This window comes from Musca autumnalis, unplaced genomic scaffold, assembly GCF_047663935.1.
Source record: "Musca autumnalis isolate F117 unplaced genomic scaffold, ASM4766393v1 scaffold_1, whole genome shotgun sequence".
NCBI classification, from domain to species: Eukaryota; Metazoa; Arthropoda; class Insecta; order Diptera; family Muscidae; genus Musca; species Musca autumnalis.
Window position 1 is genome coordinate 236,773,951 of NW_027411644.1, and position 20,400 is coordinate 236,794,350.

Here is a 20,400-nt window from a genome sequence, read left to right on the forward strand (position 1 = left end):
TGGCGATTAGACAAGAGTTACAGATTTGGTGTATTCTGAGATCTATAGTAAAATTTTATGGCGAACAATTTTGTAGAATATTTGGATTTGATACGATCACATTTTGAAGGAGTTTTTGAAAGATTTTCGAAAAAAGGACAAAAAAGATCACTTTGATGAACCGCGTGAGGGTTAAAATTTTTAATAAAAATATTCCCCACACCCTCCTAAGTAAAGTTGCCAAAGACACTATATACCTGAAATGTAAGGATTCCAAGATATCTTAACTCGAATATATCGAAAATACTAGAAATGGGCGGAACTTGCCCCGCCTACTTTGGTTACTTTTCGACGTAGACTTTAATAACGCCGATACACGTGTCTCATATTTTTAGCTCTTCTTTCATATTCTACTCGGTTTTTCCCATCATTTTGAAAAAAATTGAAATTGTGTCATTTGTCATTTGCGGAACCGATCTTTATGCCACTTGCATTGTTTTTAGGTTTATAATTAATTTTGTATTACGAATTTAATATTGTTATAGTAGTTGCTATTTAAATGGTTAAGTATATTGTAATGTAAATTATGTTGGCTATGTATGAGATAAATGAAAATAAATGAAATGAATTGAATTGAAGTATATTTACCTGTTAATTGTGAAGAAGATGCTAATGACGATGAAGATGATGATGAGCTAGATGTGTAGTTGTTCTTTGATGCTTTGGAAAGATCTGTTGTTGTTTCAGTCATTGGTTGAGCTTGACCTCCTATTGTCGAGGCTGGCGCTGCTGCTGGTGCAGGGACTAAACCTGCTGCATGCATGGCGGCTTGATGTGATGATGCCGCCGCCAAACCGTGAACCATCGGATTAAACATTGATCCTGGCGGTGGTGGTGGTAATACACTGCCCGAGTGGTGCTGAGATGGGGTAGCCGCTGATGTGCTACCGAAACCAGCGGCAGCAGCAGCAGCTGCCAATGCGGCTGCATTGCTTACACCATTATATTGGAAACCATGATAAGGTGGCGATAGACGAGATGCTGCTGCCGCCGCCGCCGCAGCAGATAACATGCCAGGATGCCGAGATGCTTGCAGTAGATGATTAGGATTGACAGCTGCTGCAGCAGCAGCATTTTGATAATGTTGCATCCACATTTGTGGATGACGCATAGCGGCCAGCGTAGAAATGTAAGGATGATAATATGGAGATCCTACAACGGTTGGAATGTATGAAGCTGCTGCGGCTGCCGCTGCTGCAGCTGCTGCTGCAGATGAACTATTACTAGTTGTTGGCGAAACAGCAGATGTAGAATGGTGAGGACTATTTGCTCCAGGAGCATACATATACGAATACGGATGCATGGGTGACGCCTGCAGATTTGAAGCTGCACTACCACCAGGTGAAGAGCGGTGCAGCATATGTTGCTGCTGTTGTTGATGATGTGACACTGGTGTCCTGCGATCATTATCCTCAACACGATTGTCCGAGGATGGCGAGGGGCAACTACTGTTGTTATTATTACTCGTCGTTGGTGAAGCGAATTGTCGTCGTATTGAAGCAGTCTTTTTTGGTACAGTTCGAGGTGTAGTTTCACGTGGTGAGGCTGTCGTTGAACGCTGTGGAGATAAATCTCCTCTTGGTGTTGTTGGAATGTTATGTTGATGATGATTTGCTATCCCTCCTCCACTGCCACTTGCGGTGGAAGATGTTGGTGTGGTGGCTCTAAATGCCGAAGAATGATGACGTGGTGAACGGGAGCTGTTAGTTGTTGTCGTCGTTGTATTTGACGACGCTGCTGTAGCTGTTGACGGTGAAGATAGTGAACTTCCTGCTACTGACATAGTCGAGGGTGGTGGAACATAATGTGGTGAAGTCATATAGGGTGAATAAAAACTTTGCGGAACATGGTGTTGATAATGTTGTTGTTGTGGTTGATGGTGTGGCGATGATCCAGAACCTTCGTTAACACCGGAATACTTCATTTTATTATATATGTCTGTCATTAGCCTTGGCGACCTTCTACCATAGTCATAACTATGGCTCGAACTAGCACTAGGACTTCTTGAGTGTGTTTCACGCAATGGCGAACTATATGGTGGAGACCTTTTCAATTTGGAAGCTGATGTAGAGGGAGATTTTCCTCCACATGTTGATGATTGATGTCTGTCCTCTGGTGATTTTGGCGACTGATGGGATTGTAACGATGAAACTGGCGAGTGTTGATATGATGATGAATATGCCAAGGAGTTGCTGCTAGTTATTGTTGCTGGTAAATCATGTGACTTCTTGGATGAAGACGTAGAGGAAGAATTTGAATTTCCCCCCAAAAGGGAATGTATACTATATGAACTATAGAGTTTGGTGGGAGCAGCAGTAGATGTTGTTGTTGCTGTTCCGACTCCCGTCGCTACAGACTTGCTGTTGCCAATATTGGAACTATGAACATTGTAGCCTCCGACTGGAGATGGAGTTTTACTTATGGGCGATGATGAGGATGCACTACTCGTCGTCATAGTTGCTGTACTATTGCTGCCTTTGGCACGACTCCGTTTACCGCCAGCAGCAGCTGTGGAGTTATCTTCCAATGAGACCTTTTCAAACTCTCTCAGTATACGTTTTCGTGGCGATACATGTTGTTGGTGATATTCGACTAGACGTGAAGCTGCTGTATTTGATGGTGGTGATACTTTGGAACTTTGAAAATGTTTATGCCCTGCACCTCCTCCTCCACCACCACCCCCACTGGTTGTGGTATTATTATTGCAAGTTGATGGTGTCGCTAAAGAAGCCGATGGCGGTGAATGTTGCTGTTGTGCAGCAGAATTTTTATGTGAGTGAGGAGGAGCAGTTTCTGCTATGCGCGATGCAGAAGCATCTATAAGCTTCTGTACGATAGAAATGAGCTTGGCTCTTGATCTATTACCTTCTGTCATTTTAAGTCTTTTTTCCTCGTCTCCTGATTTCTGGGATTCTGTTGTTGTTTTTGTTTCATTCCTGTCTGTTGTAGCAGATTCTAGAGCTTTTTTAACGCTCGAATCTTCTGCTGTGATACTACCATTTAATGATGCTGATTTCTTGGAAGAATCCATTGATATATCTGCCTCGCAGTCACTGGTATTCATTTTCTCCACAGCTTCCTTTTCTTTGCAATCTTCTTCACAATTTGTTTCACTTTCATTACGGTTGAACGATATATCCTCTTTCTTTGTGGGGGATACCACTTTGGACATTTCCACATCATTACATTCATCAGCTTCGTGTGAAAGTTTTGCTGCTGTTGAGGACGCATTTACATCCAGCTTATCTCCACAGGTCTCCTTGGCGCCGTCTTTTGTCTGTGTATCACTCTCGGATTCGGATTTGATGTTTCCCTGTAGCGGTATTTCTTCATTGCCTTCTATTTCTTTTTTGATATCATATTGTTTGGTCTCAGCTTTTGATTCCACCACCTCCTCCTTATCCTCATGCGACTTGTTATCAATCTTCTGCAAGAGCTGTCGATTGTCATTTGTTGCCTTTACTTCATCATATAAGTGTGTATTAATCCCCAAAGTTATCATATCGTATGGATTTCTACGTTTTTTCCGTGCCAACAAAAGAGCCTGAGTTGTTAGTTTTCGACATGCGGGCTTGTGATAAAATAACGCCATTTCTTTTGAAATGTTTTTGTGTGGCGCCACTTGTTTCCAGCCGTGATCTCTTTGCCATGGTGACGATTGTAGGGAACTGTTGTCATCCGAAACTATACGAAAACAAAACAATAAAAGATTAGTATTTTAGTTAGATTTTTTATAAAACACAAGGGTAGCACAATACATACAACTCAAAGAGTTGGAACATTCATTCTTTGAATAGGAAGTTCCTACACTGCCGCTATTAATGCCACTGGCGCCACCACTACCTATTACCGAAGCTGGAGATGTATTTTGTAATGGTGATGGTATTATTCCAGCAGAGGTTGGAGCAGTTGCCGTTGGTGTAACCGTCGATGATGTTGCAGCTGATGGTGTTCTGAACATCTTTCTTGGCACTGAAACCCAACCTCCCTTTTCACCATCCTTAGAACGTGCAAGTTCCAAAATGAATTTACCATCTGGAAAAAAAGAACAATTATTATTATAAATTGGCCCTTGTTTTATTATTTTAATGTATATATTTAGTTTAAGAGCTCCACATTGATAGTGTCTTTTGGTGACCGGCCTCGACATTGATTAACCTTTGGAGAGATCCCAAAAAAGGTACGCGAGAAACTCCTTGATGATAATAAATGTCTAACTCATGTCATGTTTCGGACATTTGAAGGTCCATAATAATAATGCTAAGATGTACAAACTTTCCACATGAATAATGCGTATCTTTGTAGTCATAAACCAAGGCTAACTTGTCGTAAAGTCGTCAAAAAGAATGAGCACCTATACTAAAATAAGGGTAATTGCCAATTTTTGGGAAAGTTTACATACCTTTAAAAAATTGTAAACGTCCACCACCAAATCCTCCAACCCCACCACTGGCATTACCTCCTGCAGCATTATGAAAATGATTATTTGTCGTTGATGATGATATAGTCGGATTCCGATTATAATGATGAGAGCTATTATTGAAACTTTTATGGAGGCTATTTGCAGTCGCGGAGGAAGATAAATTTATAATTGCAGATGAGGAGGATGACGAAGATGTAGTATTGTTCTTGTTGTGGCTATTTGAGAGATTAGTTGAAGATGATGACGAATTTACGGTATAATCAATGACACCCATGTCCATGGAGGATACGCTTGACATTGTAGAATTGATTGTTGTTGTATTGGCGTTACTACTACTATTCTGCTTCTGGCTAGATGCTTTAAATGGCTTGGCAAATTGCGATGCTGCTGATGTGTTAGATGCGAGCGATGTTGCTGACGATGATGAAGCTTGCGAGAATTTAGACGACGTAGATAACGAATTTGTAGATCCCACCAATGAGCCATTGTTCAACTGTTGTTGCTGTTGCTGCTGTTGGGATGACTTCGAAGAACTTAAAGTATTGTTGTTATTGTTATTAAATGCAGCAGAGCTATTCAAAGCACTCAGTGTATTGGTCAAACGTTTATGATGGTGGATATTAGAAGCATTTACGGCAGCTGCAGCGGTTGCTATTGCCACCAATTGAGCGGCATGTGCAGCAGCAGCATTTGTAACAGTCGTTGCTGATGAAGATGACGACGACGATGTTGGAGATGGAGGCGATAATGTCGTTGTTGTCCCATCCAAACTTTGCTGTTGCTGCTGTTGGGGCAATTGAAAATTAGCTGCCGCCGTTAAAAGTGTAGCAGTGGCTGTTGCAACAGCGGCAGCTGCAGCAGCATTGGTTCCATTTAAACCATTCTTTAGCAAAATTTTTGCTGCTTCAGCAATTATTAAATCGCTGTTGCTACTACTATTAGTTGTTGTAGTACCAGTCCTGTTTTTGTTGTTATTGTTGTTAGTATTACTATTAACATCGATATTTTTGATATCGTTTGAGCGTTCTAGATCTTTTGCCAAATTGCTACTACTATCTGCTGTTGTTGTTGATGGTGGTGGGGGTGGTGTTATTGTTGAAGACAGCTCATCTGTCATTGCTATTGCTGTTGATGCGGTCTCAGCTGCTGTGACAACATTTGGATGATTTTGCAGTTGCCGCTGCTGCTGTTGTTGTTGCTGTTGTTCGGCAACATTTTGTAAAATTTTATTTTTTAACGTTTTCGCTTTGCGTTTTTCAACTACAATCGGATGTTGGAGTTTTTCCTTTTCCGTAACGTTGTCATTCGTTGCCGTTGCGCTTGCAGTTTCGTTTTGCAAAATTTTCATGACATCGTCGATACGGCAACAAAATACATGTGATAAAATAAAGACGACGGCAACGACAACGGTGGCAAATAATGAGTTTGGTTCTTGCGGCTATCCGTATTTCCACAAATAAGCGGCAATTCCTGAAAAGCAAAAAAAAACACAGTAGATTTAAATGAAAGCCGAGTGTGTTTTAAATAAAAATATGTAAATATTTGTACAATTTTCCAACTTAATTTTCCTGTAGTTTTAATTTCATCTATTTGTATTTACATTGCAATTTCGTTTTCCTTTTTATGTTTCTTTCTATCTCATGCTCTTCGGCCAATTTTCATCTTCTTTTTTTAATGAATTTATATTAATTTTATTTTTTAGTTTTTAAATAACAGAATTGGTACACTTTACGCCATTAGAGTTGGTTCTGGTTGGACTCTATAATTCTTAAATGTTCTAATTGTAAATAAATGTATTTTATATTGACTTTTTATACCAAATATATTTTAATCTTTATTTTTGTCGTAGTTTTTCCTACTTGTGTTCGTCGTTGTTCGTTCACCACACATTTCTACACAACAACTCTGTACAGAAAAGTTAACATTTTTAGCAACCGCCTTGAATGTTGTTGGCCTCAATGAATATGCTGTGCTGTGAGTGGAGAAAAAGAGAATTTATTGCATGTGTATGTGTTGATGGATGCAATGATGGGGAGCCCGCCCGCTCTCACTGTTCTTTTATGTTTCTCACAAGTCCTACACAAATGTTATGTATTTGAACCTTAACAGTGTGGTGGGGTTTTTTTTGACCAGTGTTGACACTTGCCTATGCGTTTTTGATAAACAAACATTGGTAAATAAATAATAATAATAAAATATAGCGGCCAAAAAACACCTAAAGTGCAGTACACATTGTCAGTTTTGAATGACGATTTTTTGCAATTATCGATAACTGTCCAACCGTCCAGCAATCACAAAATATTTTGTGGTTGCATGATGAAGCTTAAAGAGTGTTCACTGCCACCTCTAATGACAACTTTAAACACAAACCAGTAAGGAAAGGGTCAAAGTCGGGCGGGGCCGACTATATGATACCCTACACCTTTGTGAATAGGTAAAATATATATAGGAGCTAAATCCAAATTTGAACAGATTACGATATAATTTGGCACATATATTTCTAGACCAAATTCCGTCACACATTCCAAATTTCATTGAGAGCGGACATATATAACGTCTTTCGTGCACCAAATACCAAAAATCGGCCAAAAATTTATATGGCAGCTATACCCAAACCTGAACCGATTTCAATAAAATTTGCACATATATCTATAGACCTAATTCCGTAACACATTCCAAATTTCATCAAAATTGGACAGATACAGCGTGTTTGGTGCATCAAATACCTCAAATCGGCCGAAAATATATATGGGAGCTATATCCAAATCTGAACCGATTTTCATCAAAAGCAATAGCGTTCTTCTTTAGGCTGAAGAAATGATGTTCCCCAATTTTCAGCCAAATCGAACAATAAATGCGACCAGTACGTTGCGAACGGACGGACGGACATGCATAAATCGACTCAGAAAGTGATTCTATGCATATCCCTAGAAGGAACTATGAGTCCATCTCTTTTCCTTAGGCATGTTACATGCAAATGCACTAACACAAAATACCCTTACCACAGGGTGGTAAGGTCACCTCTCGGATCGGACACCTTTTGGATCAGACTGAAATTTTTACCTCAATTAGTTTTTGGGATTCTGATCACAACGATGTATAGCTTTCCCGAGGAAATCCATACTTCCCAAGATATGCGTCTTGACTTTTTACTATTCTTACTTGGGCAATATGGGTATCGTTTTAAAGCTAATGGAGACTTCGCGTAGCCGTCTATTTCACCGGTCCATAGGAGAAAGCCTTAAATAATACTTATTTTTGTCATTTTTAAAATTTGACGTATAATATTTTAAAGATTATTAGTAGAAAATACTCGATGCTTAAAAAGTTCGGGTTTCACTAAAAAAATCGTCATTTCAAAAAATGAAAAGCCTATTGATAATTCCCTTTGCCGTGATGAAATCATGATATTGATAGCGATGAATAAATTTTGCAAGACTGTCAGTGCGTTTTGTAAACATTACTCTCTATAATGAAAAGTAATAATGAAGTTTGAGGTAATACTCCAGACTTAGGGCCATCATTATATGTTTCCTTTTACTACTGGATATATTTGAAAACGCAAAAAATCAATTGCCTCCAATCAATAATGTAAGTTTTCATTGAAAATTAATTCCAAAAATGTCCTCCTTGAAATTTGATGATAACTTTTAACTTTAAGTTAAGCGGAAGGCTATAAATCTTTTCGGAATATCCAAACTATAACAAAAGAAGACTTACAGCCAGTTTCTGTATGTCGAAAGAAGAATGTGTGCGAATGAAACACGCCTGAACTTTAATTTTCGAAATAATTTTACCTTTGCTTTTGCTTCAAAACAAAAAACAAATTTGAAAAACACACAAGAGTTTGGACGTGTTTCTTTCGCACACATTCTTTTTTCGACATACAGAAACCGGCTGTTATAATAAGCTTTGTTCCTTTACTTTTTTAATGGTAAGAGTGGTAAAAGAGAAAAGTGTCAAAATTGCTCTCTCATGAACATTTTTACCAGAAAAGTAAAGGAACGGAAAATGGTAGATCTGCAGCAATGTCAAAAAGAAACATAAAAATTCAATTTTCGCCTTTTATTTCACAGTTTTTAACTAAGTTTTGTCAGCGTTCGACTTTTTCTTCTGTTTTTCGTCCATTTTCTTCTTCATTGTGAAATAATCGTCAAACAAAAGTCGAAAAATCAGTTCTGCCATTTTTTACCTGCAGAAATTTTGCTGGTAGCCTGTGGTTGAAGAGAAAGCCATTTTCGGTCTCTCTCCTCTCTCACTCTCATAAAAATTGCTAGCAGTTTTGCCACTTTTCGGGGTTAAGGAACGCTTTGCAGGTTAAAAATGGTAACAAATGGTAACCTCAGGTAAGTAAAGGAACACAGCTATAAACAATAATTATTAGAAAATTTCATGTGCTTTTAAAATTATAGAAGGCAATAGGAAGCTTTCTTCTGAGCAAATTACTCTCAGTAACTTTTAGCAAGTTTTCAATGATACATCTGTCAAAAATGTGTAAAAAGACAACATTCAGTAACATTTCGTAACAATTATTACAAATTATCACGTAAAAGGCTATTGTTATCTACATACACTATTAACAGTTGGCATCACTGTTTCTGCAATTTGACAGATGTTTTCCACATACGAGCCACAATTGCACATACAGTCAACCAAAAAAGTCTACATATACCCTATAAATCTCGAGTTTTAAGTGACCCTAACGATCATAATGCGAGAGCATAGTAGTTAACGGTGTAAATTTCATACAAATTTCATGCATTCTTTGGTGGTGCTTTTATTTTGATGCTTTGGAAACTTTAGGAGCGGGTTTGTAGAATAATTTTGCATATTTCTGATTGAGTAAAGGTCCAAAAATTATATCAGACCTTATTACAAGGTAATTCCAAGGCTTCTGCATGTAGGTTGCCCCTTGGAATGTTGTGAAAAATATAAACTTTACGAGAAAACTCAGGAATTGGTATACTTAGCGAAGCTCAGGAGCATATAATATAAACAAGAACAACTTCAAAGCCCTCTAAGATCTCAAAATTATTGGTCCCACTGTATTTTCTGGGGTTTTATAAACTACCAGACTGAATAACTTAAAGAAATCCGCAATGGTCCGCTTTAACGAGCTATTCGAAGTCTGACCTTAAATAACTGTAATTAACCCACAAATATGTTCCTATTTTGTCAAAAAGATATCATAGACAACCAAAGACATTCGATAAAGCAATAAAATGTAAAATTTGTAGTATCAAAATTTATAAACAATGTGAAAAAAATATTAAATTACAATGCTATTTTTCATTGTATTCAGGTATATAAACAATGTGTGTCAGGTTATAAACAATGTGAAAAAAATATTAAATTACAATGCTATTTTTCATTGTATTCAGGTACTAATTAATGGTAATGTTAGTCCCAATTTACATTAGGCGAGTTTACTTGCGGCAATTGTCAGTTTGTTGGGAGAGAGGGGGCTGAGAGGCAAAGGGTTACCATATGCCTCACCTCTCTCTCCATCAAACTGACAATTGCCGCAAGTAAACTCGCCTAATGTAAATTGGGACTTAGAAAAAAGAGCGAATTGTCAAAAATTGCTTCCCCATACAAGTTTCTCAAAAAATACGGGTATAGAAAAAATGACGGAAGTTGCAAAAACTCCAGCAGAAATGTCAAAATCAACGTATCTACTATTGATTGGTTGTCTTTGTGTCACTGTAATAATCATCTTGACCTCGAATATGCCGTTAAGAAATTTTACGATTTACTGAATAACATACTTAATGAATGTGTACCAAAGGTAAGTATAAATTCTTCTAAAAATAGCCATGGATTACACCTGAACTATCCGCTCTAAAAAACTCTAAAAACAAACTTTTCAAAAAATTTAAAAAATCAGGATCTACGTTAGACTACTCCAATTATTCCGTTGCTAGATCTAAATACACCATTGAGTCCCACAAATCATATAAGGCTTATATTGATAGTATTAAGATAAATATTAAATCTGATCCAAAATAATTCTATGACTTTGTTAATTTAAAACGAAAAAGAACTCGAAGACCTTATATATTAAAATATAATAACGAAGAATTTGTTAGTGATCATGATATCGCTGAGTGTTTTGCGAATTTCTTTGCCTCAACGTACTCATATAACAACAGTTCCTTGAATATTCCATATCCATATCAGTTATCTAACATGGATAAGATTTATATGTCGCTTCTCTCAATGGAAGATATCTCAAAGGTCCAGATAGAATCCCCAGCATAATTCTTAAAAACTGTCACAACTCCTTGGCTATTCCATCATCTCTTATTTTCAATCACTCCTTCAATCTTGGTTATTTTCCCACACTATGGAAAAAGTCTTATTTGGTACCTCTTCATAAATCTGGCAGTTTATCAGACGTATCCAATTTTAGAGGAATTGTAAAACTGAGTGCAATTCCAAAACTATTTGAGAAACTTATTACTGATGTAATTTCCCATAAAGACCAAAACACAATAAGCCCTTATCAACATGGTTTTCGTGGAGTATCCACTGTCACGATTTTAGTTCAATATACCTCAGAGGTCATTAAAGGTTTTAGTCAGAAAAAGCAAACTGACACGATCTATACCGACTTTAGTAATGCCATGTTCATACCAGCATTTGAATCACGTTGTTCACTCTCATAATTATGTACACGAATTAACCCGTTCATACGACATGTTACATAATTCATAGCAACATAATTCATATTTTCGTACTTTTTATTTACTGATTTTAAAGAAAGTTTCGTCCAAAAAACGAGTAAAATTAATTGATATGAACTGATAAACTATTTGTTCTTCTTTCAGATATCTATTTAATATTTAATTATATTATTTTCAACCATCTTTTCTATTTTTCTCACAATTTTGGCGTTTTCAGCACATTTTTTAGTTTTTCTATTTTCAAATTAACAAGAGAGAGACCTGCCAAAATAACTTTTTGGTAAACAGACATTCTGGCAGGAATTTGATTTTTGTTTCTAAATTTGTACGCGAATTTGAAACGATGGACAAGAAATGCAACTGCAATAAAAGAAAAGAGAACATTTACTATGATTTGAATGTATACTAGTCGTTAAACAATTTACTTTTTATTCATGTTTTGCAGTTTCTCTAAAAATATTTGGTTTTTAATGAATTTTAAATTTTATATTTTTTCTGTCATAATTAATTTATTTCGATAAATTCTCTCATTTGTTAGAGATGGGACATATTTTATCGTCGTTCTGAGTGTAATTTAAATTGAACAATGTACACAAATCGTTGTTCGTTCTCAAAATTTTGCATGGGAAATGAAGTAATTGTATCGTAATTTGGGGTCGAACAACGAATAGAGAGCGAATTACCGCCAGTCTGAACAAGGCATAAAGCATTCGATAGAGTTAATCACAAATTACTAACTTACAAATTAAATTGCATCGGATTCAGTAAAAACTTATTATCTTGGGTCTCATCTTATCTGCAAGATAGATCACAAGTGGTTTTATTCGAGGATTGTTATTCTAAATTAATAAATGTTCCATCAGGGGTTCCTCAAGGGAGTCATCTGGGTCCTTTACTGTTTCTATTGTTTGTAAACGATTTACCAACGTCAATAATAAATTCCAATGTACTTATGTATGCAGACGATGTTAAAATTTTTATAACTCACAAATATCAAGAAGATCTCCAACATCATCAAGAGGATTTATATAGCTTCTCCCGTTGGTGTGATATAAATAAAATGGATTCATCAAACGGTGGGCAAAAGAATTTTCTGATCCTTATGTCACCAAACGATTGTTTGTGTCACTAGTTAGACCCATACTAGAATATGGCTCAGTAGTATGGGATCCTTATTACACGAAATACTCCGATAAAATTGAATCTGTCCAAAAACAATTCTTGCTTTTTGCTTTAAGAGGCTTTCATTGGAATAGTGATTTTGTCTTGCCATCTTATACCAGCATACTTAAGCTAATTAGATTACCAACATTAAAAAGCAGACGTGTAATGTTTAATACAATTATGGTACACAAAATTTTGAATGGCGATATACCTTCAGATTTCTTTATTTCATCTATTAGAATAAATATTCCTACCAGACCTAGTAGATACTATAGTTTCTGTCATATTAATGTTCATCGCACAAATTATGCATCTGGAGAACCAGTCTGCAGAATGTGCGATGATTTTAATTCCTTATATTTTATTGTAGACTTTGGTTTAGATATAAATATTATTAAATCTAGAACAATTTCGTATCTAAACATGTAGTTTATGCCTAATGTTAGTTCTGGCTGTTGAAGAATATTCTGTAGCTAGTATTCAATGCTCACTTGTACCCGTCATGATCCGGATCATGATGTGTACGCGATCCCTACGTAAAGGGGTGGTCGCCCCCACGGTCGGAAGGGGTGAGAAAGAGTGGCGTTGGGAACCGTCGAAAAAAAAAGAAGTGCAAGTCTTGCTAGATTTCAGAGAACGAGAACGCAATTTTAATATTAAACGGGAAAACTACTTCAAGTAGTAATATTTTGCAGGTTCTGAACACAACTTTTATCTATTAAAATTTATTATTACGATAAAATCATTTTTTATTTTTTCTTTTTTTAGTACTATACACCTCAACCTTGATTATTTTAATATGTTTGAAATCAACAAAAAAATAAGTGTAAATACCGGGGTGTATTTCAGGATTTCATTAAATCCAGTGGATTTTGGAGCGCAAGTGCAAACTTGGCATTACCCTTAACACTCGAGATTTATAGGGTGTATGTAGACTTTTTTGGTTGACTGTAAAAGTAATATGTTAGAAGTACTGTAACATCGATGGATTCATCGCTGTTATGTTAATAACATTAGTTAAAAAAACAAAAAGAAAACAAAACGAAAACAACAATAGCACAAATGACAATAGCGAAACTAAGAAAAAAAAGACAACTACATCTAATAACAACAACAAAACATTTAAACAGAAGTCAGTGCTTAGTTTTTTTCATTGGGTGTGAATGAACTGAACAGGGAGACGACTATAACTGCTACTGACTGCAATTCAATTGTACTCATCATTGAATGCAAAAGCAAAAACCTAAAAAAAAAACAACAAACACGTAGTGTAAACTTTTTGTTTTTGTGTGTTCTGCACAAAAAAATCGGAAAGATAAATTTGCAATAATAATATTGCAATAAATGAAGGAACATCATTGTTGCAAGAAAATCTTCCAAACATCTTTGATGCACCATAAAGGTATGTATGTAAAAAAAGGATATTGATGAAATTTCCAATTTGCCAAAAAGTGGATAATTTTAATATTTTCAGAAAGTGCTTTACTCGGAATCCAAAATTATGAGCTACAAAAACTATCAAAGAAACCAAAATATAAATTTTCAGCCAAATCGATTGGTAAATGTTGCCAAGACCCTCGAAATAGGTAAAATCGGGAAGAACTTTTATATGGGCCGAAACATGGATTTATCTATCATCTTTGAAACGAAGATGTCATGTTGGAATAAGAAGGTGTTCCATCAAATCACACCAAACGTCAAAATTGTTCACAATAACGCATTACTGTGAATTGATTGTTTACCTTCTATATGTGATTTTATTTACGATAATGCATTTTGACAAATAGAGTGATAATCAGCTGTTTTTCCCGTTGTACCTGTATTATTGTGCCATGGGCAAAACGCCATTGACTCGATATGTAATTTAAAGGCCTCTTATACAATTTTAGAGCTTTTTGGGGATATTTAAAAAAGTTTGGCCTGAGAAACCAAAACTCTTAAAATTTTCTTAAAATTAAAATTTTCAGAAGAAATACGGATATCCTGAGGAGGCAGCCATATTATACAGTGGTAAATATTCTCTAATATATATGGGAATGACATATGCGTAAAATATACGTCTCTAGGGAACAGTAGGCTTCCAAAAATAAACTTGTTGAAAGAAAAAGGCAAGCCTTGTTTGGCATTTTACTTGATTATAATGAGAATCCTTGCCAAAACAGGATATACGGTTTTATCCTTATGCAGGAGGGATATACTTTTACTGAATATTACTGAAAGTACTTCGTTTCCAATATAGAGTGAGACTATGCATCAATATTCTAATAGTCTTTCTGTATTCCCAAGTTTTAAAGGGCAACTTGAAGCAACTGTAAATGGAAGTGGAAGTTGCTTACACCTGGGAAGCTTTGCGGATTCTGAAACTACAACGTTCATAGATGAGAAAAAAATCGACGGAGCGCTTTTTAAATAAATCGCGATTTAAGTTGACATTTTTAGGGGTTTTTTAGATTTTCACGATTTTGCTTGGAAACCCCAAGTCCGATCGAAATGGGACAATAACAGAAAAAAATGGAGGTTGAAAAAAATTTTGTAGGGGTTCTATTCAATTGAGCGGCAGTGTATATATGTATGTACGTATATATAAAACGCACGCGGATATACCAAAGTTGTACTAGAATGGAGCGTGTATGTGTTTGCAGGCAATTGTGATCACTGTCCGGAAGTGGAGGATATTTATTGAGGATTTTAATGCATCTATATCCGTTTATGGTTTCGGAGACCGCCGACTGACTGACAGCTGGAAGTGATCCACACTGGAAAAATGGAGACAACTCGGTGTGCATGATTACGGAATGAAATGAAAGTCCTGGCTGGACTTATAATTAAGGAAACGACGATGATTTCCTACGTCGCTACCAATCTTTCCTTATCAGAGCTCCAAGAGGTTCCTGGTAGGGAGTTGTGGACTTTATTCCTAGCATTGGCCGACTTCCGAATTGTCAGATGCTTTGCAGTTTTTAGACTTCATCAAAACAATTCAGTTGCAGACTTATGTATTGTTCCTCCCAACTAAATGCATCAGACTTTTACAACTTTTACCACTTTATAAAGTACGGGAACAGGCCAAAAAATTATAACTACATGTTTGCTTTGCGCGCAAGTTGTGACATTTTGAAGTACATAGCTCCGCATTTGTTAAGTATTGCATCGTTGTAAAATACAATACTTAAGGCTTTTTGCGGACATTTGCAAAGCATCTGAGCAGAACATAGCACACTATGGCTTAAGACAGGTTTAAGGCATGATCGTACTTCCATATGGACCTTCAAAGTTCTGTATCAACGAAAACTTGAATTTTTAAAAAGGAAATTTTATCGTGTAGCCGGCGCTAGACTCTCCTATGGGCAGGAGCAAAAGTGGGCTACGCGAACAGGAGCAAAAGTCGTAAAAGCAATCAAAAGTACTCACCACGAGCTTTTAAATGAAACCCATATTGCCCAAGTAAAAATAGTAAAATCTCAAGACTCATATCTCGAGAAGTATGGACTCCTCCCGAAAAAGCTATATATTGTTGTAATCAGAAGCAAAAGTCGTATTTGCAAAGAAAAGTACTCACCACGAGCTTTAAAATGATACCCATATTGGCCAAGTAAAAATAGTAAAATTTGAAGACCCATATTTCGGGAAGAATGGACCTCCCCCGGGAAATATATATATATATAGTTGTGATCAAGGTCCCAAGGACTACCTATGGTGAAAATTTCAGCCCGATCCGAGAGGTGCCCATAAATAAAGTAATGGTGTTAAAGTAGGACTTTTTCGAAATGTCAAGAACCATATCTCGGGAAGTATGGACTTCCCCCGGGAAATATATATATATATAGTTGTATCAGGGTCCCAAGGACTACCTATGGTGAACATTTCAGCCCGATCCGAGAGGTGCCCCTAAACGAGATTTAAGCCTTGAATCTTTACAAAAACGTACCAAACAGAATAACAGTTCTCACTGTTGAATTGAGATCCAAAATGCTGCAACGGAGGCCGTAGTGTGGCAAAACTTATAAAGAATTTTTAGTGGCAGTGAATCAAAAAAAAACACAGGCTCACACAAACACACACATTAAGAGAAACACCAGAGGGACCCGAAAGAAGAGGTGCACTTAACAGCAGTATTGAATTGAATGTTAACACATAACAAAAACAACAACAACATCGCAGCTCCCCAGCAAACCAATCGTACCGACATCGTAACGAAATCGGAACAAAATTCGGACGATACGTCCGATATCTGATCCGAAATCGCAACGATATCTTAACGAAAGTTGTATGAAGTGGTTGACATAATTTCGGAACGAAATGTCGGAGCGACATCGGATCGATTTCGGTCCGATTTCGTAACGAAATCTGAAGAAAATCCTTGGGAAATTCGGAAAGGAAATTTCTTTCCGACATTCATTCCGAAATCGGAACGAAATCGGTACAAAATCTGTACAATTTCCTCTCCGAAAAATCGTTTAGAAATCGGAACGAAATCTGAACGACTTGCTTCCGAAATTGTTCAGACGTGTCGGACATCAGACATTTGGTTTGCTGGGTCGCTACAACACCACCAACAAAAATAAAGTAGTGTAAAGCCATAATGTAGAAAGGAAAAACACAATGGGAGCACGAATGAGCGACAAATGCAATAAGCACCCCTACCCCTTCTTCCTTCCGCCTTAACGGCTGACAAACAAACAGACAGTCAGCCAGCCAGCCAGCAAACCAACAACAATATCTGTGATGAAAAAGTTGTTGGTGTACAATTTAAGTATATTTTGCTGCTGGTAATACACTGCTGCGCTCAGGCGGGCTGCTGTTATTCGTATTGTCGTTGTTGTTGTTATGATTTCCTGTCTAATTACTTTAAAGAGGGAAAATGTGAATACTGCATACAAATGGACGGACAGACAAACAACTGACATATGAGACCCACAACCTAGTATGTGGAAAACAATTTAGTAACGGTTTTGACAATAAGCCCACTTAAATGAATGAAGTAGTTATGGACTTTTTTACATTTTATTTAAAACAAAACTTTATTATTTTAAAATAACGCTGAAAATCTTCAAAATTTATGAAGAGTGTAAAATTGAATTCAGAAAGAGAGTACACTCACTGATTTTGTTGACTGTTGGTGGTTCTCCTCTTTGAAGTTTTCTTCAACCAACCATCCAACCACACACACACAGTAGGAAAGGAAACGTCAACCGTTTTTCCCCTTAGTTGTTTTTTATTTAAGTAATATTAAGTTTTTGCCAATATACTGCTAGCTTGCACTTTTAAGAGGAAATTCTTGTATTATTTGTCTTAAAAATTTCTTTAGAGATTTTTTTTTTAACTGAATCCAACAATTTAATTATTTTTTTCTTTCTTTTTCAACACATTTCTTGATATAGACACACATATGCACAGAAACATCTCTTTTCATCTACACACGAATACATCAACAACAAAATAAAAGCATGAAGTCGCGGTACGAGTTTAACATAGAAGAAGAAGCAGCAGAGAACAATATTTTTTCTTCGTCTTTCTAATCACCAATTATCGTCGCAACATGTTTTTTGTACTTTATTTATTGTAAATTCATAAATATTCATAATTTCTTACTTGTACACAGTGTATTTTTTCGTTTTGCGTTGATTTTTTATAATAAATTGATTAAATAAATGGAATAAAAACCAAAAAATGCGGAGCACAACGTATAAAATTATAAAATTGTAGCAGACACACACGAACGACGAGGCAACGAAGAAAAAATCTCACATAATGTTGCCATATGACAGCAATCGATGACTGCGCTGCTTTCGGCTTGCTGCCAAGGGAATTTCTCACGAGTTGTTGTTGTAACCGCGTGAGAAATTTCCCTCTGAGCGTGGGAAAAAAGGTATTTTTTCAGTAATTGTTGTTGGTGTAATTGAAATGATCGGCGACGGAAATTGATGGCACGATACTTTGAGTTTATTCAGCGCGTTACACACGGGGAAAATGTTGAAATTGACAATAAAAGCACCATCATTAATTACAACAACAACAATCAATGCAAATATTTGGAATGGATTAAAAAAATAATTGCAACCATCCAAACATTTTCTTAAGTAGATGGATGTCCTTTGAAATCCTCTGGAATTGACGTCTTTCTGCATTAACACATCTAACAGCTTTTACAAAACATGCGTCATAAAATATCTGTCAAATTCTATGCTATGCTATAACTATAATAAATAATAGTTTTACAATGGGAGTTTGCTGGCAACTGATCATTTTCTTCTTTTTTTATAAATTCATAGATCGAGTTTAACTATAACTGTCGGAATAATCTGAAATTTTTACCATAGATAGATCTATATGCCCTGATTACGAATATGCAAAATTTTCGCGGCGATCACAACCGGTTATCCGGTTATTTGAACCGAAAGTCCGGGTAAAAAACCGGTTGTATAGCCGGTTTAATCTGAAACGATATCGTTTGATATCCATACGATAGCTCAATAAAACACCTATTTAAATATGTAACTCTCTTATGCTTGGTTTACATTTACGAAATCCACTCGATTTCAACTGTCAAATCCATATGTTAAACGTCAAATGAAATCCAGATGAGATTTCATTTGACGTTTGAGCTATGGAATTGACAGTTAAAATCGAGTGGATTTCGTAAATGTAAACTTAGCATTAGTTGTATAAAAACCGGTTACGACTCTGAAACAAATTTAGATTACTCGGATCAAGGCATATTTATATAAGGAAGAAGTGACAATCAGCTGTATTCTTACCTTTTTTGTAAATTTAGTTTTCAAAATGTAATAGGGTCAACTTATGAAATTTGAAACTTAGAAATTTGCTACCATAAAATGCTGCCTTTCATCCTAAACGTGTAATAAAAATTACCTACGAGAGTTCTGAATGCGTTATATTTACATTTTGATTAAAATTTGTTCTATTTTAGAGGACTTTCAAAATGTATTTATGTATGTTTTTTACTGAAAAAAAATTGGAACGACCCTATTATTCAAAATTTTCTTTGACAATTAATTTTCAATAACAACAATGTTGTTTTTGTAAATTTGTTAGTTGTTGTAATTCATGCATATACCTTATATAAATTTGCCTTGACTCGGATTAGATTACTTGAATTGTGGGACATGGCACAATCATACAGGTATCCGCATCAGCCCAGCTGTCAAAAAAGTTGTTGTAATTGAAAACACAAAATTAAAAAACAAAAATTTAAAAGAAAAACTGTGCATTTTTGACGGGTTTTTGTTATAATGTGTTTATTAATAATTGCCTAACAAAATTTTGTTAAAAAAAATGTGTGAATCGCTTTATTTTTGTAAAACATTTTTGACATTTCACAGTACTGAACTCGGTTTTGTTGTAGTTGTTTGCTGATGCATCTACCTGGTAATTGTGCCATGTTGTGGGAGAATTTGTTGTCTTTTTGTGGGAAAAATCTCCCCAGCAAATAGTGTGGGAGTTTGAAAAATAAGTTTAAAGAAATGTCATATTATAAGACGTGTACATGACAAAATTATTGCAAATATTTATATTCGGCATAAGTTTGCTTAATAAAAGCATACAAAATGTACTTTAAAATAGGTCATTAGTAGACTTCGGATTTTGCATATTCTTATATAATGGAAAATTATATACTACGACAATTGTTGTAATTTTTAGCGTCTTAGATCCATAAAATATCGAAAGAAACAACTTTTGGAAAGAGGACGGATTTCTTGGACTAAAAAGAGCATTTGTTTTTTATCTATTGAAATACGGCATGGTAGAACAAGAAAAGGTAGCAGCAATACCCAGCTGACTGAACTGGGCTGTAATACGACATTTTATATATTTATTTCTATGTTCAATGTATATTAGGGACATAGATTTTTTGAAGAACAAATTTATTCATCAGAAAAAAACTATTATAAAATACCGCTTATAGAGGCGGTACAATATTTGTTAATATGTGTGGTATTTTGTTAAACTTAAAAAGAATAAAGCCCTAATAAACATGTACTTTTGTGTTTTCAAAAGCAAACAATTGAAACAGTTTCTATTTTTTCAATGAATTACCAGCGACCCTAAACATTTTTGCAAGAATCC

The 20,400-nt window shown here is 35.9% G+C and overlaps 1 protein-coding gene across 6 annotated transcripts in view; it reads right to left on the minus strand.

The window, feature by feature from the left end:
* H (transcriptional corepressor hairless) overlaps window positions 1–18,167 on the minus strand; it is a 33,934-nt gene extending 15,767 nt beyond the window's left edge. Inside the window, exons 1-4 of one of the 6 annotated variants that reach the window (XM_073960574.1) lie at window positions 17,905–18,167; window positions 4,442–5,932; window positions 3,802–4,074; window positions 628–3,723 (exon numbers count right to left, since the gene is read on the minus strand). In XM_073960574.1, coding sequence (XP_073816675.1) covers window positions 628–3,723; window positions 3,802–4,074; window positions 4,442–5,810 — 4,738 coding nt within the window. In that variant the 5' untranslated portion in view covers window positions 5,811–5,932; window positions 17,905–18,167. Of the gene's footprint in view, window positions 1–627; window positions 3,724–3,801; window positions 4,075–4,441; window positions 5,933–6,010; window positions 6,530–17,413 lie in introns of those variants that run through there. The other 5 variants (XM_073960575.1, XM_073960578.1, XM_073960576.1 and 2 more) reach the window with 5 other exon arrangements.
* Window positions 18,168–20,400: the final 2,233 nt, after the last annotated feature.